Source organism: Vidua chalybeata, chromosome Z (genome assembly GCF_026979565.1).
Source record: "Vidua chalybeata isolate OUT-0048 chromosome Z, bVidCha1 merged haplotype, whole genome shotgun sequence".
NCBI classification, from domain to species: Eukaryota; Metazoa; Chordata; class Aves; order Passeriformes; family Viduidae; genus Vidua; species Vidua chalybeata.
Genome location: NC_071570.1, coordinates 65,130,597 through 65,145,696, shown reverse-complemented (window position 1 = coordinate 65,145,696; position 15,100 = coordinate 65,130,597). Strand labels below are relative to the sequence as shown.

At 41.5% G+C, this 15,100-nt stretch overlaps 1 protein-coding gene across 3 annotated transcripts in view; it reads right to left on the bottom strand.

Annotated features, from left to right (window-relative positions):
* Positions 1-15,100, bottom strand: part of MARCHF3 (membrane associated ring-CH-type finger 3) — a 58,922-nt gene that overhangs the window by 21,426 nt on the left and 22,396 nt on the right. For 2 of the 3 annotated variants that reach the window (XM_053932716.1, XM_053932714.1), the window contains exons 3-4: positions 1,409-1,668; positions 184-391 (exon numbers count right to left, since the gene is read on the bottom strand). In XM_053932716.1, coding sequence (XP_053788691.1) covers positions 184-391; positions 1,409-1,662 — 462 coding nt within the window. In that variant the 5' untranslated portion in view covers positions 1,663-1,668. The remainder of the gene's footprint in view (positions 1-183; positions 392-1,408; positions 1,669-15,100) is intronic. The other variant, XM_053932715.1, reaches the window with a different exon arrangement.

Here is a 15,100-nt window from a genome sequence, read left to right as displayed (position 1 = left end):
CCCATCCTAATAATTTGTTTAGATTCCCTCCAAAACAAGGGGTTCTGTCACACCCCACCCTTCCCCCTGAGCTCCCACCTTCACATTGCCAAACCCCACTGGAGCTGCAGAGCCCTTGTGATGCCTGCATGGAAGCAGGCAGGATTTTTCCGGTCAAAACTAAGATTTCAGGGCAGTACTGACCTCCATCAGTGGCCTGGGCTTGCGCTCTACTGCAAACCTGAAGTGGCAGAGCTCACAGTAGCTGGTGTTGGAGGACGACAGCCAGTGCTCCAGGCAGCTGCGGTGGATGGTCCCCAGCGTCCCCGTGCACTCGCAGGGGGACAGCAGCTCCTCGTGGCTGCTGCCCTCGTGGCAGATCCTACAAATGGGCCGGTCACTGAAGGGGCTGCTGCAGGAGAGGGAGAGAAAACTGTTGGTCAGTGCTCGAGGGTTGTGGTGATAGCTTTTTTCTCTGTCATGAACTAGAAGCTTTCATGAATTAGAGCTCTGCCCTCCAATTAGTAATCCAAGCTGGTGGGCTAATAGTTTAAGGGCTAATGGTTTTGGTATTCTTGCTTAAAACATCTCTTTTATTAGGGAGGAGAAAAGTGTAGAGTGGCAGATGAGAGGCAGAAGACCAAGTCCTTCTGTATTTTGTATCTCCCAGCTCTTCACAAAGCAGCGGTGCAGCCACCTCAGGAAACCCCAAAGTGCAGGGAGTTGTAAATCTCTCTCAGCTGGGCATTTCTTGGTGATCCTCTGACCTAAATATTGTTTTCACTGGCCAGCAGTAAAGGGCTGCTGAAAGAGCAGCACCTTGCCCTGTAGGACCTCGAAGGCAGGGCCACGACTTCAGAAAAGCACATCAAGGCAGAAACCTCCTCTCCCTGGAAAGGATTTCCCTCTCTTTGGGACAGCCCACAGGCAGGTCAAGGAGGGATACAAACAGATGTGTGCCAAACACATCCCTGCTGTGTGGCTGCAGGTGGGTATTTCTCCTGCACTGCTTTAAGATCCATGAAGTCTTTCCAGCTTACCACCAGCAAAGACAAATTTAATTTTGACCCAGCATCAAGTCTGGATAAGGCCAAGCACATCAGAATACTCTTTCTTGCATCTAATGAGAACAAAGCCAGCCTGAAGCATGCTTCCAGGGCATAGATTAACAATATATTTCACCACTAATCTGCCTCTCTCAACCAGCAGCAGAAAGAAAGGTCAATAACTCGGATGGCAACAGAAGCTGCAACTTTGGTGCTAGAAACAGCTTGTCTGGCTGCTCAGCACGCCAGGGACTGGTGAAGTGTTTTAGGAAGCGTGATGCATCCTGTAGCATGATCACTGTGATGCTGGGATGGGGGTTTGATCACACCAGACCGGAAGGGGCATGTCCCTCCTTCTGACCCCCCTTCTGTCCCCCACATACCTCTGCACGGCCAGGGTCCGCACGACGGACGAGAGCAGCTGCCCATCCTTGGAGGACACCTGCATGACATACTGGGGACAGCTGGTGGCCAGGCCCCCACTGCTGCCAGGCAGGCTCTTGCCATCGGGGGCTGGAGGGCGCGGGCACTCCGGAGGGACTCCAGGCAGGTGGCTGCACCGGTTGGTCCTCATGGCGCTGGGCAGTGGGTCCCCATCTAGGCAGGAACAGGGACAGGGAGGTGCTGTGGGGCACATTTCTCCCTGTCTGACCAACAGCAGGTGTGAGAAGGAGCATCCCTCTCTCCCAAGCCCAGGTTTCCGAAGCCCACTCAGCAGGGAAAGGGGGATTGCAATATCAGGTGTCGCAGAAAAATGGTCTGCACCTCCCACAAGCAGCAAGGCAGCAGCCCTGGTTTCTTCTCCCCACAGACTGCTGAAGTCATCAGTGATAAATAGAGAGACTGAACCTTTTGTCACTCTCCCTCCAAATGTTTCAAAGGTATATACAGTCTTCACCCTGTGCACTTTCAAATTTAAAGGCTGCCACTGTCTGCCAACAGGGAAAGTTATGCACTGGAGGAGAAAATGGTGGATTGGCTTCAAATCCCCTTTGAAAACACCTCGATGCTGCTTAGTGTCTTCTATCATCAACCCACAGCAGAGCAAAGACCTGGCAATTAATCCTGTACAGGGCTTTAGTCACAGAAACCTGTTTAATCACAGCCTGCGTGCAGCAGTAATTTATGCTACACAGTAATTTATGCTACAAGGTGAGGCAGAAATCACAGCCTGCCCACTCCTCTGCTTTGCTCCTTCTCACATAACTGTGAGTGTGTTTTGCATAGTGCTTTCACACATGGCAATTGGGAAGGAAGGGTTGTGCTGGGAACAAGTGTGATAATTCACTTGTGGGGAATTTTGGAAGGAATTCGGGATGGGACTTCTGAGTTGTTTTTGATGATGTGGTTTATTTTTCTTTCCCACATAGGTAGGAAGGGTGAATTCGGCTCACATCTTCACTGCAAAGTCAAAAGACCCCTAGTTACAAGACCTTTTAAAGAGTTATTAATTAATAGAACACTGCTAACAAAGATATTTATGTTTTTGACCCAATCCTTAAATATTTCATCTTATGGACCCATGCTACAGTATAAGCTATCTTAGCCAATCTTGTTATGACACACAAACCTACAGTACTACATTCTAAACTCCTCGTTTACCTTTGTAACTACTTTTATTTTTATATCTTAAACTCTGTTCCTTTACTTAGTTTAACATACCTCTGCTTTATACTATAAATCCACATTCTCACTACTAGAACCTGAGTTTGGAAGTTCTGAGAGTTCCCTGCATTTTGGATTCCAACAAGAAGGAGACTGTAAATTCCTGATGTCTTGCTGGGATGGATGCTCCTGGCTGGGTGTGCTTGTTGTGGAGGGTTCCACCAGGCCATGTCCCTGCCCTTTGGGTCAGGCACCAAAAACACACACACAGGGCGGGTTAATCCCTCTGCAAAAGCAGGGAAAGATTCCCCAGCACACCTTGGGACACTTGGCTGCAGTCCTGTGCAAACCTTGCAGGTCACAATGATGATATTCCCATGTTAAAATCAGGAGTTTCCCCCTCAAAAAAAAAGTGTTCTGTGTCACTCAGCACAGCTGTATGGTGACAGCACTGCACCTGAGAAGAATCTTTAAAAACCAAACATGAACAAAACCCTCTAAATGGGGGTGTTTCTATAAGGGTTTGGGAGAAACCCTGTGATTTGACTTTGTTGGGTTTGAGGAAGAGCAGCACCAGCCTTGGGAAGCCCCCTGAAGGGATGTCCTTGGCAGTAGGATTTTGTGGCATGTGAGGACTGGTGTGGATGCTGGAGCACTTGCACCACACAAGTTTTTCACACAGGGACTCATATTCCTAGAAAGGCATCTAAAGTAGGAAAACAGGTTTGTTTCGCAGGGTCACTTCAGCTGTTTTCAGACCACACATACCCCAGGGAGCGAGCTGGAGGCCGGTGAGACAGCTTACAGGGCAGAGAGTGTTCAGGGAATGGAGAAGGCTATTGGACTCTGGGCCTCATTTACAATGAAAATGAAGTAAATGGCTGATGTCAAAACCATTAACATATAAAAGATGCAGACATTTCGAGGGAATAAGAGCCACAGACTCTCCAAGGAGACCATGGTGTTCAGCAACCTTTTAGTTTTAAAATCCATGCTGAGACTGTTTAACAAGAACGTTCAGCTGCTGAGTAGCTGCTTCATTAAACTTAAAAAGCTTAAGAAGTATCATGCTTACAGACTTACGCTGCAGAATTATGTATTTTTATCCTGATTGCTTCACTGACCTCATTAAGTACAACAGTGGGTTTATAATTTCAGACATAATGACCATCCAGGCCTTTACGAACACATCCATCAGTCACTTGATGAGTTTGGAGGGTTTGCTGGAGCATCAGAAGATGCAACTAAATGCAAAGCTTTAAAACACATGGGAAATAATCTGGCTATATCTCAGCAAAGTTAATTCAAATTTCTGCCTGTAGCACTGCATTGATATCCCACTTTGGCAGAGCAGATACAGGTAATCCCTTTCTATTTTTTTTAAAAGTAAGTTGAAAGTTACAGCATATTTTTCTGAATTCACAAGAACCATTTTCACACAAAATCAGTGCATGTACCTGAAAAGTGATACAATTATAGAATTAAATGATGTGTGCTTTAATACTGAACCCCATGGTAAATAATGGAGATTAGCTGTCCCCAGAAGCACAGAGATCCTAAGCAAATCCTAAATTAAAGCTGGCGTTAAGGAATTGTAAACCTTAACAGCCACAAACCCCCAGAGTCAGTATTTACCCATATGTACGTATTATGTCAAAAAAGTTTTTCACCTGAAGCAAGTGGAAATCTGTCAAAAATGGCTCAATAAATGAGAAAATAAAGAACAAAACCAGGAAGATGTGTTTAGCCAGTATTTATGAAGACAAGCAATATTAAATTGGGGAAGACAGAATATCAATATTTATTCAAGACAACCAGAAAATTCTGAGAAAATTGGCTGAACTTGGCATGATGAATGTATGGTAGTATCTAGCTCTTTGTTTTTTCTTTTCTGGGGTGTGACTAGTTGTAGTTTTTCATTTATATATATGTGTGTGTGTGTATGGGTTTGTGGGTATCACAGTAAAAGTAAAGGTGTTGCGGGTATTTTATTTATTCAGTAAGTGCAAAAACAATGACAAACCAACCAATAAACTCAAGCAAAGTATCTGAGGGCATATTGAAGTTAGGCAGAAAATTCGAGTGCAGAAGACATCCTTTGCCCTATAATAATTTATAGGATGCCATATTCCTATTTAAGAGATTTATAACTTTTCTACCAAAAAACCCACAAGGCTCAGCAAGTGCCCGTGAGCAAGGCACTGCCACTCCAGTTGAGTTGCACTCGAACAAGAAGTTAAAAACCAGCATTATTGCCCTGAAATGGAATTTAAAACCATCTGCAGACCTGGAATACAGCTGGAATCCTTGTTGAGCTCTTTCTGGCTGTGCATGAGTTCACCCCAATTCTGACAGCCACAAAGTATCATCAGGGTGATGAGTTAAATTATCACAGCAGAGCTTTTTTAAAGCAGTGCTGTTTTTTCCTGCTGAAGCTGTGAGTGGCTGGGATTTGCACAAGCCAAAATGATCTTTACACTTCAAGCAGTGGGTTGCAAAATGCTGAACAAATACTCATGGAGTTGCTCCCTTTTCCTTTTTTTATTTTTTTTTCAGCACCTCTGCTAAGAATAGCACTTATTCCATCTCTCTCAGTCATGGTTTCAAACTTGGAAGCCCATTCACCTCTTTTATTCCATGTTCCTACGAGTTCACCCTATTAGTTTCAAGAAATGTGGCAGGAGCTTGCATCAATCAGCTTCAGCACTTAAAAATATGCATGAAAAACTACCAGCATCCCATCTGGAGACATTTTCCCAAGAAATACTGGGTTATTTTAAAAAGACAGCCAAAATAGTACTACTAATATTAATAATAATTATAACAACAACAATAAATAAAAAAAAACCAAAAAAAAAAAAAAAACAAAAAAAACCAAAAAAAACCCCCACACCAACAGAAAAATCCCAAATATATACCCACACAGAAAAATAATTAAAAAAAAAAATCAAAACAAAGAAACAAAAAAAAAAAAGCCACCATCACCACCAACAACCCTAAACAACCAAAAAAACACCCTTCAGTTTTCAGAAGCTTTCAGAGATTTGTTTTTGTTTATCTATTATTTATTTCTTGTTTATTTATATTAATATTACTAGAATATTATATAATACTATAGTGTAATATATATTATATTAAATAAAATTATAGTTTATATTATTTATTTATATACTATTTATTCTTTATTATTTATTTATACTATTTACGTAATTTCACATAATTTTGCTCAGTTCACTCCAGAATTTTGCACCCCAGTGTGTGAACAGTCTTTTATCTGGGACAAGTCAGCAGATCTGGAGCACAGATAGAATTCTCTACCTTACTGAGAGCGGGAAGAATGGTGCAAATCATGGAGGAGCATCTCCCACCTTCTTTTCTGCTATCAATCCTGGCTGGCTGCTCAGAATGCAAATTGTTGCATTCTAAGTAACAAATTATTGTTTTCAAAAGCTGTCAGCAATCCAGTTTTTAAAGGCTGAGTGAAAAAGGTATTCCAATGTTCTCCACTGGCTCAAGTGTCACAAGATCATGCATTACCTTTGTTTCTAGAAAAGGGGACCAGGAACTCACCTTTCCCTCCCTCAGGTTTAGACAACAATTTTATGCCACCCTTTAGGATGCCCCAGGGACCAAGACAGCCATTGCACTCCCTGAATCACACACAGCTGCTGGGTGATCCCTGTTTCCCCTTCCCACCAAAAAAAAAAAAAGAACCAAAAAAAAACCAACCCCCCCCCCAAAAAAAACCCCAACCCCTCCCCCCCAAAAAAAAACAAAAACAAAAACAAAACCAAATTAAAAAAAACCAAAAAAAAAAAAAAAAAAAAAAAAAAAAAACAAAAAAAGAAAAATAACACAGAAGAACCAAAATTCTCAACTCCAGAGCACTCTGAAACCTCCTAGATTTTTACCTACTAAGAAACAAGGCAGGGTACTGTGAAGGTGGAATAGACAGATCACTTTTTAAAAAGCAAGAACCCCCGGGGCACCTGAGAATTCTATTTTAGTGGGAAAACATCGAGTTGTCCTTTCTCAGACACTTATATCTGGGATAGCTTGAAATGTTTCTTGACTCTTCCCTCCACAAGCCATCACAAAGAGCTTCATGGGTGTCCTCCTGGTTTCAAGCACACAAATACTGAGTGAAGAAATTGGTGAAGTAGCTGGTAGTTCCAGCTGAAGCTGTGGATGCTGCAGCACCACAACACCCCCAAGCCCCCCAGAGCAAAAAATAAATCTCTCTGAATTGAGAAGAAGAATTCCTGTAGTTGATAATGACATGTGGCTCAGCAAAAGGAGAGAAAAAAAAAATGCTGCCTGACCTGTTCATTTTGGAGCTCTAAAGCCATCAGTGAGAGAGGACACGGCAGTTCTGGGACACGGTGACAGGAGAAGGCTGAAGAAAATTTTATTTTGGTCAACAGCATCCAGTTTGATGTGTTACACCACCACCTTTTAAGGAGCTATGAGAGACCACTAAAAGGTGCAAGAGGAAGATGTGGCAATTGTTCCACAGCTGAGGAGGACAGATTTCATGTTAAGGTCTTTCAACACATAGAAAGTAGCACAGCACAAACCCAGATGACATTAGGCAATTTTACTCTGTTTCAGCCCACGTTTTACTAATTTTTCAAGCTGTAAATAGCATTTCCCATTCATCTGGTCTGATTGCAAAGAGCTGCAGGGGCTTTTAAAAACTACCACACAGCAGGCTGCATTCAAAGTGCAATTTTATAATCAAGCTCACCAAAAAACTGAGTGTTCATTTAAGGCAGCAGCACAAAGCAGTTCAGCACAAGTAGTCCTTAAGAGTCTGACCATGCATTTAAAACTTCACTGCCCACCCATAAATCATTGTTATTTTGTTATGTACTGAACCTTGAACCACTTTCCATGAGAGCAATAGACTCCCTTCTTGGCACTGTGAACTTTAATAAATTGCTTTATATGCCTGCACAGCCACTAACTTGGGTCACTTGCTTAGATTTGTATCTTTTTGCTGGTTGTTGAAATGAAAGTTTTTAGATGAAAATAAATACCAGAAGTATTTGTGGTGATGGCATTTTAGCCTTGCATTAATAAGGAAAAAAAAACAGAAGACACAAATTCAGTTTACAACTGATCTGGAAAAAGATCTTTTTTTCCTCCAAGGTATAAGAAAATATATATTTTTCTTTCATTGTATTAGTTTTTTCCTAGCAGAAATGTCTTTCCTCACAGGTTACAAAGGCACCTATCCTACCATGTTCCTAAATTCCCTTTTTTTTTCATTGCCCCATCTGCTTCAGACCCCCACTCCCCTATTTCCTGTCCATAAAATTCCTGCTTTTTCCCCAGAATATGGCTTAAACACAATTGTTGTCACACTTAGGCACCAAAATGCAGAGAAAGAATTAGTATCTGCTTATACACTCAAAGATTGCATATTAAAAGGCCCAGAAGTTTGGGTTTTTTGCACTAGAAAGTTCTAGATTCTCTTTCCTCTTCCAAATTAGGTCACCTTATACAAATGAGTCAGGCACTTCTCGGCCTAAAACATGAAATATGAGAATTTGATTTGCTCTCAACAGCTGTCAAAGGACAGAGAACTCCATGTCAATCCTTAAAGCCAGGGTTCCTCTCTAAAAATCACTTTGTCTGGGAGAGTGACAGTATTTCTTTTGCACACTGTGTTTTACTGATGAGGCACTTCCTTCATCATGGGAACTGTAAAACTTTCAGCAATCCCATTCTCTGCAAGTACCTCGGATTTCATCAGAAAACATGTCTTTTGCAATTTCCAAATTGTTTTTGCAGTTTTAACTGCATCAGCCAGTGCCTCTGGACTCTGACCTCTGTTCCATTTAGGCGCTTCATTCCTGCTGCTTGTCTTGTCAGAAAAAGCAAAATCTGAGAGTGTGGGATGCTCACTCCACCCCCTGAGACTCACACCACACCTGCACACAGCAGAGTGCACCAAAAAATTGAACAGAAGTTACACCTTGATGTTTTCAACTATTCTTTCAGCAGATGGGGAGAATTGAGACAGCTGGACGACCAATGTTTCTGTCAAATATAAAGTCTTGAAGTCTTTCTTAAATACAAGTTCTTAGGAGGGCAAATTCAGTCAGATCTGATCCAAATGTGCTGCATCTGGTGGAACTGTTGTTACTGACCTTCCCCACATTTAGGCTGGACTCAGGGCTACTGTCCCACAGTTGTGGGATGGAGCTCAGGGGAAAATGCTCAAAGTTAAAAATTTATGTACTCCCAAGGCCATGCTGTCACGTGTAAAAATAGCTCTCCCCATTTCCACTGCAAGGCTGAAAGGAGGGCTGCCAGCATCACACAGATCATTGCCCTGCCCCATGTAAAAAATCCCCATTTTGGTTTTTTATTTGCTCACCCATAAAACATCAGCTGAATCCAACTGATTCCTCCTGGCCAGGCAAGTCCAAGCTGAAAATTACTTACTTAAACTGCAAATGGTGTAAATATTTAATACTTGAGGCTTGACTTCATGCCTGGGGTTTGGTAATGAAGTCCTGTTCATGTAAGTCTTGTGTAAATCAACTCTTTGACAAATAACTCTTAAATTATGGTTTTGTCTGGCTCACAGTGGCCAAACCCACACAGATTTTGAGGATGTGACCAAGAACTTTGTTTGCAGAAGAGTGTGAGCAACAGAGAGCACAGAGAGTGCTGGCAGGTGATGGAGGGAAGAGTCTGAAAACTGCAGGGCAAAAAGAGCCAGCAAAAAGCAAAATGTTTTTTAACTACTAATGTGGGACACTTGGAGAAATGTGGTCATGGTATTTCTACAGACAGCTTAGCAAAAATGCTAATTCTTCTGTTCATCATTGCTAAGTTAATTATTTGACTGGTTTTAGTACATTTGATTCTTCCACCGCCTGCAGTCAATACTGCACACAAATATGATCCTATTACAATTATTGCATTTATAGTTCTCACTCCTGATGGCAAAACAGTTCAATGTATGAAACTTAGAAAAGATACTAAACCCACTTTCAAATTAAAGTAAGTAGGAAATTGAAAACATTTCTCTTTTTAATAGCTTTATATTTTAATTCCAGAGTTCAGCAATATTGGCTGCATCAGTTTTGCATTTGAGAAAAGCTTCATTAGAAGCTCAATGAGCACAACTTGTCTTTAAGACTCCAGTTTTGAAACAAAGATTATTAACATACCCTGCATATGTTTTGATGCACTGTAATTTAACCTGAAATCTTTCAGGTACATTCATATTAATTTTTTTTCTTCCTTAGTCTTCATCTGCATAAAAATTTAATATTGATATTTAGTTCCTGCCAGGAGGACTTCTCTCCTTTCCATGTGATGCATCCCAAACATCTCACTGTCTGCAAGGTGCCTGCACTACTAAAAATGTTGTCTGGTGCTCTGCACTGAAGCCTACGTGCACCAAGAACAATCAGAAGATCTTTTTCTTCTTCCCTAGGTACTGTGTCTGTCACTTTTACAACAAGACTGAAAACCCCATGGGGTGGATTTAAATTCTCATGTTTTATTCAGCAATGAATCACCTGGATGACAGTCTGCAAATACATGAAACTTGGCTTGTGTGTGATGCTTTGCAAAGCATGTCGCAAACTAATATATTTACATGTGGAATATGTGCTTCCACTTGTTCTCTGGCTGTGGGATCACCCCAGGTGTTTCTGGAGGTGCCCTCTAACAAGCCACTTTCCTTCCCTGAAGAGAATTTACTTTGCATTGTTTTATCTTGTTGTGGTTCAGCTGGCAGCAGCTGAGTGTTTGATATTTAACAATGGGGGAATTTAGTCTTCCAAATATCTTGTTTGAAAAAGAGGAAAACACTTTAAAAAGCAAAATGCCTCCAAATGCAGGTCTATTCCTCTCCCTTTTCCCTTTTAACCCTTCAGTCAAAAGCAGCTAAAAATATTCTTACTGCATTTTCCTTCACATGGGAAGATAAACCCTCCCTGTTCCCATATCAGTCTATTTCTCTCAGCAGGACCAAAGTGTGGACTCCATGGGTTTCTATAATATTTACATAAAGATTTCCCTCTGAACTTCAAACTCGGGGAGGGGAAGAGTTTTTCATCAAGTTCCAAGACTTGCACTCTAGTCCAGAATGAGATAAACACATAGGAATATTGTGAGTTAATTAAAATCAGTGATAATTCCCTACACTAACTAGTTTTACATGGGTATGTGGTGTGTTATATAAAACTATATGCTGTGGGGACTGAACAGAACCCTTTCTTTTCCAGTAACAAGAACAACAAGAATGCTTTTAGTCCTTGCCACATGAACTTGGCATTGGTCAAACAAAATCAGATGTGACATGCAGACCTGGAAAGGAAAAGTTATTGCTGCAAAATGAAGCACATAAAATTCAATTTCTCTTCAGTAATCTTCAAGCAAATTACTGAAATGCTGCACTAGTGAATCAAAACTACAAGACAGAACTAAATCAAAATTGCAGAGGTAAAATTTGACTGGACAACATTATTGTCCTTATAAAATCCAAGGGAAATACCAATGGGAGAAATAACAAGAGTTAGAAGTGAACTGGGTATGAGCCTTATTTCTATGAAAAATAAAGGCAGTGGAAGTCGGGAATGGGTTTGAACTGTTCTCAGCGGGGATTTTACTCTGTGTGTTGTGACTTCTGCACTGAAATCAACCATGACATGCAAATTTTCTTGCATACCTAAGACAAGCTTGGTATAGGACTATTAGAACTTTGCAGAAGAGCAGTGAGCCAGACTAATGCGAAAAATATATACTATTGTGTAATTGGACCTGCAAGACATTTCATAGGTTTCTTTAGTGCCATTTAGCAAGCTCTGCTGTTTGTTTTCACTGCCAGAGAATTACTAATCCTTTTTTGGAAGCTGAGTGTGTGTAATCCAGAAACATGAAACCACATCTATGAACCACTGTATTAATGCTGCTTGGTGGAGCTTTGTGTATCAGAATCAGAGGGTGGTTTGGGCTGGAAGGGGCCTTAAATTCCATCCAGTACCACCCGTGCCATGGGCAGGGACACCTTCCACTGTCCCAGGCTGCTCCAAGCTCTGTCCAGCCTGGCCTTGGGCACTGCCAGGGATCCAGGGGCAGCCACAGCTGCTCTGGGCACCCAGTGCTAGGGCCTGCCCACCCTGCCAGGGAAGAATTTCTCCCTAATATCTGATCCAAACCTACCCTTTGTTAGTTTGAAGCCATCAACATTTGTCCTATCACTCCAAACCCTTATAAATAATCTCTCTCCATCTTTCCTGTAGCCTCCCTTCTGCATCAAAATGGTCACAATTAGGTCAGCCTGACACCTTCCCTTCCCCAGGCTGATACCTGGAGTTACCCCAAACACCAGGGCCAAGTCCCACGAGGTCTGAGAACATGATTGTGATATTCCTTCAACCACACTTTCAAAGCAGGATCTTTAATTAAAGATTCACTTGCATCTCATCAAAAATTTCACACGTCTTTGTACCACCTTGCACATCATAAGACATCACTGAGGGCATAAAAAGTGTCCAGAAGCGTGGAAATGCTAAAACTTGGCTGAACACTTTGGCTCTGCTGCAGAAGAATCTGTGTGAAGTTAGCTGTTGCCAAAGGGCAAAGTAATTAAAGAATTCCAAGTTTTACCCTAGGGGCTGCAAAATTCTGGGGTTTCTGGAGATGTTGTCAACAGCCAGAAGTAAAAAGTAAGATAAAATACTTATTTGCTTTCAACAATGTGTTTTACCAGCCTACTTCATCCTCCAAGAAATTATTTTTTTCTTAGTAAACAAGCAACTAAAAGATTTCTCCTCCAAGACTTGCCTTCCTGCCATTGCCTGCTGCTGAGGCAAGCAAAAGGAAAACCCTGCTGGAAATTTAGGATATAGGTTTTCCACAAATTCTTGATTGATTTCTACCTTACACACTGCAGGGTTTTGTGGGTCTCTGTCCCCTCGACTACTCTAAACACCAGAGTTTAGGTCAGCCAGCCTTACTTCACTCTAGGGCTGTGGAAATGTCTAGGATCTCCTCACTCACCTTCCATCTTGACACTTATGGTGCAATGGCTGCAACAGCAGTTGAGGAGAGTTTAGGTAGAAACAATCACCAGTGAAACCTAAAAATGGAAACTTCAACAGCCCTAAAAAACAGCCCTAGCTACGTACTCCAGCTCCAATCAAGAGCAATTTATATTTACACAACCCATGAAGTGTAAATTTTGAGGATCCCGGCTTCAAAGGCATCATGCTATTTAATAAAATAAACCAGCACACCATGCTTTCCACGAGGAGCACTTTCCTTGATTCAGCTGATGCTCGGGACTGAGCTTTCAAAGCACACTTCACAATAATCCACACCTGGTGAGCAAACACACAGGACCAAATGCCCAGCTCCCAATTCTGCCTGCCTGTTTGGCACCTGATGAGCACAGAGCTCTGCTCTGTGTGACAGAGAAAAGATGACACTCCTCCTCCCTGGAGGCAGAGATGTCTCACACACAGTGGTAAATTGAGTATACAGATGATTCTGCTGGTTCTGGAAACCAGAAAGAAAGCAGAAATACTATTTTTAGCATGGCACTTCATTACCAGTTTAATGGCATCCCAAGGTTTAGCAGCCTGTCAGGTCAGAAAGAAATTACACCTTGTTAGAGAAAAGCACTGAAACAAATTTCCTCATTAAGTACCATGTCTCCCAGCTTTTGCCTATTGCTGGAAACATCATTTTTCACCCTGCAAATTGGATAAGTAAGATTCAATCTTTTTTTTTTTTTTTTTTTTGTTTTATGTTAGGCTATCTCCATCACTTTTATCTTCCTTGCCATTGACTAGTGAGATTTTAAGTGGGTATTTCTGGGTCTTTAATTAAAAATTATTAAAATACTTCCACAAGTATTTTACAGTAACATTGATGCTGAAGTTGAAAAATGGATCCCTTTATATACAAACATCTTAATAAACTAGTGTATCTTAGTTAATTTTTGTATCATCATTTTGAGACTGCTGCATTTGCCAAAGGTTAATTACATTTCCCATGGCATCTGGGCATTGTTCTCAGCTAGTCATACTAGTCCTAAAATTTGTTCAATTTTTCCATCAAATGAATCCCCGGTGTTTTTCTGAGAAAGCTGATATCCTCCAACAGCTCTTTTTCCTTTCTAACTCCTGATTTATCTCCTACCACAGCTGTGGGAGCAGAATGAATCCCTGATATCCCATAATTCTATAAAATATATCTTAATACTCTTGGCATACTTGTCTGTGTAACATCCTCCAGGCATACAACGTATTTGTAGCCCTAATGAAGAACAGTGAGTTAAAAGAGTGACCACAAATGAAATTAAAGTAAGCCAAAGCCTTGTTCAAACCCCTCCTCAGTGCAGCTCATCTCCAAAGCTGAACAGTCCCATATAATAACTGCAATAATTAAACCACATATTTGCTTCCAATATTTGTGATATTTGTCCTTTCTGACAGTCAGTAACTGTTTCAAGCACATTACACTCCTGGCTGCTGATACAGTTAGAGGATAAATTAATGATGGGTGGGGGAATTTGTGACCAAGTGTTTCCAGAAACTCGGACTGTCTCACTGCACAGAGCCACCAGCTCTCAGCTGCCAAGCAGGACTGAAATAAGCAAAACAGAGACAGGAAACTCAATGTCCCAGCCTGAAAATACTCAACAACCTCGGCCCAGGCCAGAGCACACTTGTCTTTTGTCAAAAGCAAAACAACAGAAGCCTAATGATCAACAAAGGCAATTAATTGCAACAGGCCAACCACTGGAGGAGGTGAGGGAGTCCAGGTGGTAGAAAATTTCACTTGGATTTTGGGGGTGGTTTTCTGTGTGTGGAAATGGGAGGTGGCAACAGATTCATTGCCTTTTGAGTCTTCAGGGAGGAGAAGAAAAAAAAAAAAAAAAAAAAACAAAAAACCCACGTTTGCACACCCCTGAGCAGGTTGTGCTCCTAACAAAGTGTGAACAGCAAACAGTGAAGCTCTGGCAGACACAGCCCAAGTGAGCTGAGATGGAAGAGCCCTTGTGTCATCCAGCTCTAACAAAGATTTATACAAAACATGAGGAAACCTGAGCCATAGTCATTCTCAGTTTTTCATTTTTTTTTTTCCATTTGCTATTTCATTATTTAATTTGATTTAGTTGATAGAAGCTTTTAAATCAAACTCTGTCTGGAATCTGTGCAAGTGGGTTGAAGCCAGCCAAGCACAAGCAACCTGTACCTGCAGAAAATATTTCAAAGAACTGAGAAAGCTGTCTCTAATTTTTAAACCTTAGTGGCAGCAGAGCCTGATTACAGCAGTAATGTCCAGTGAAGTACTTCCAGTTGCTCTTCTCCATTGCAGTTTCTTCAGTCTTTATAAACCCCTGGCTGTTCATACTGGCAGCAAAACAGCACATAACTGAATAGCAGGCAATCCAACAGCAACTAGAAATTAACTCTGAGTTGTGTGCCACAGCT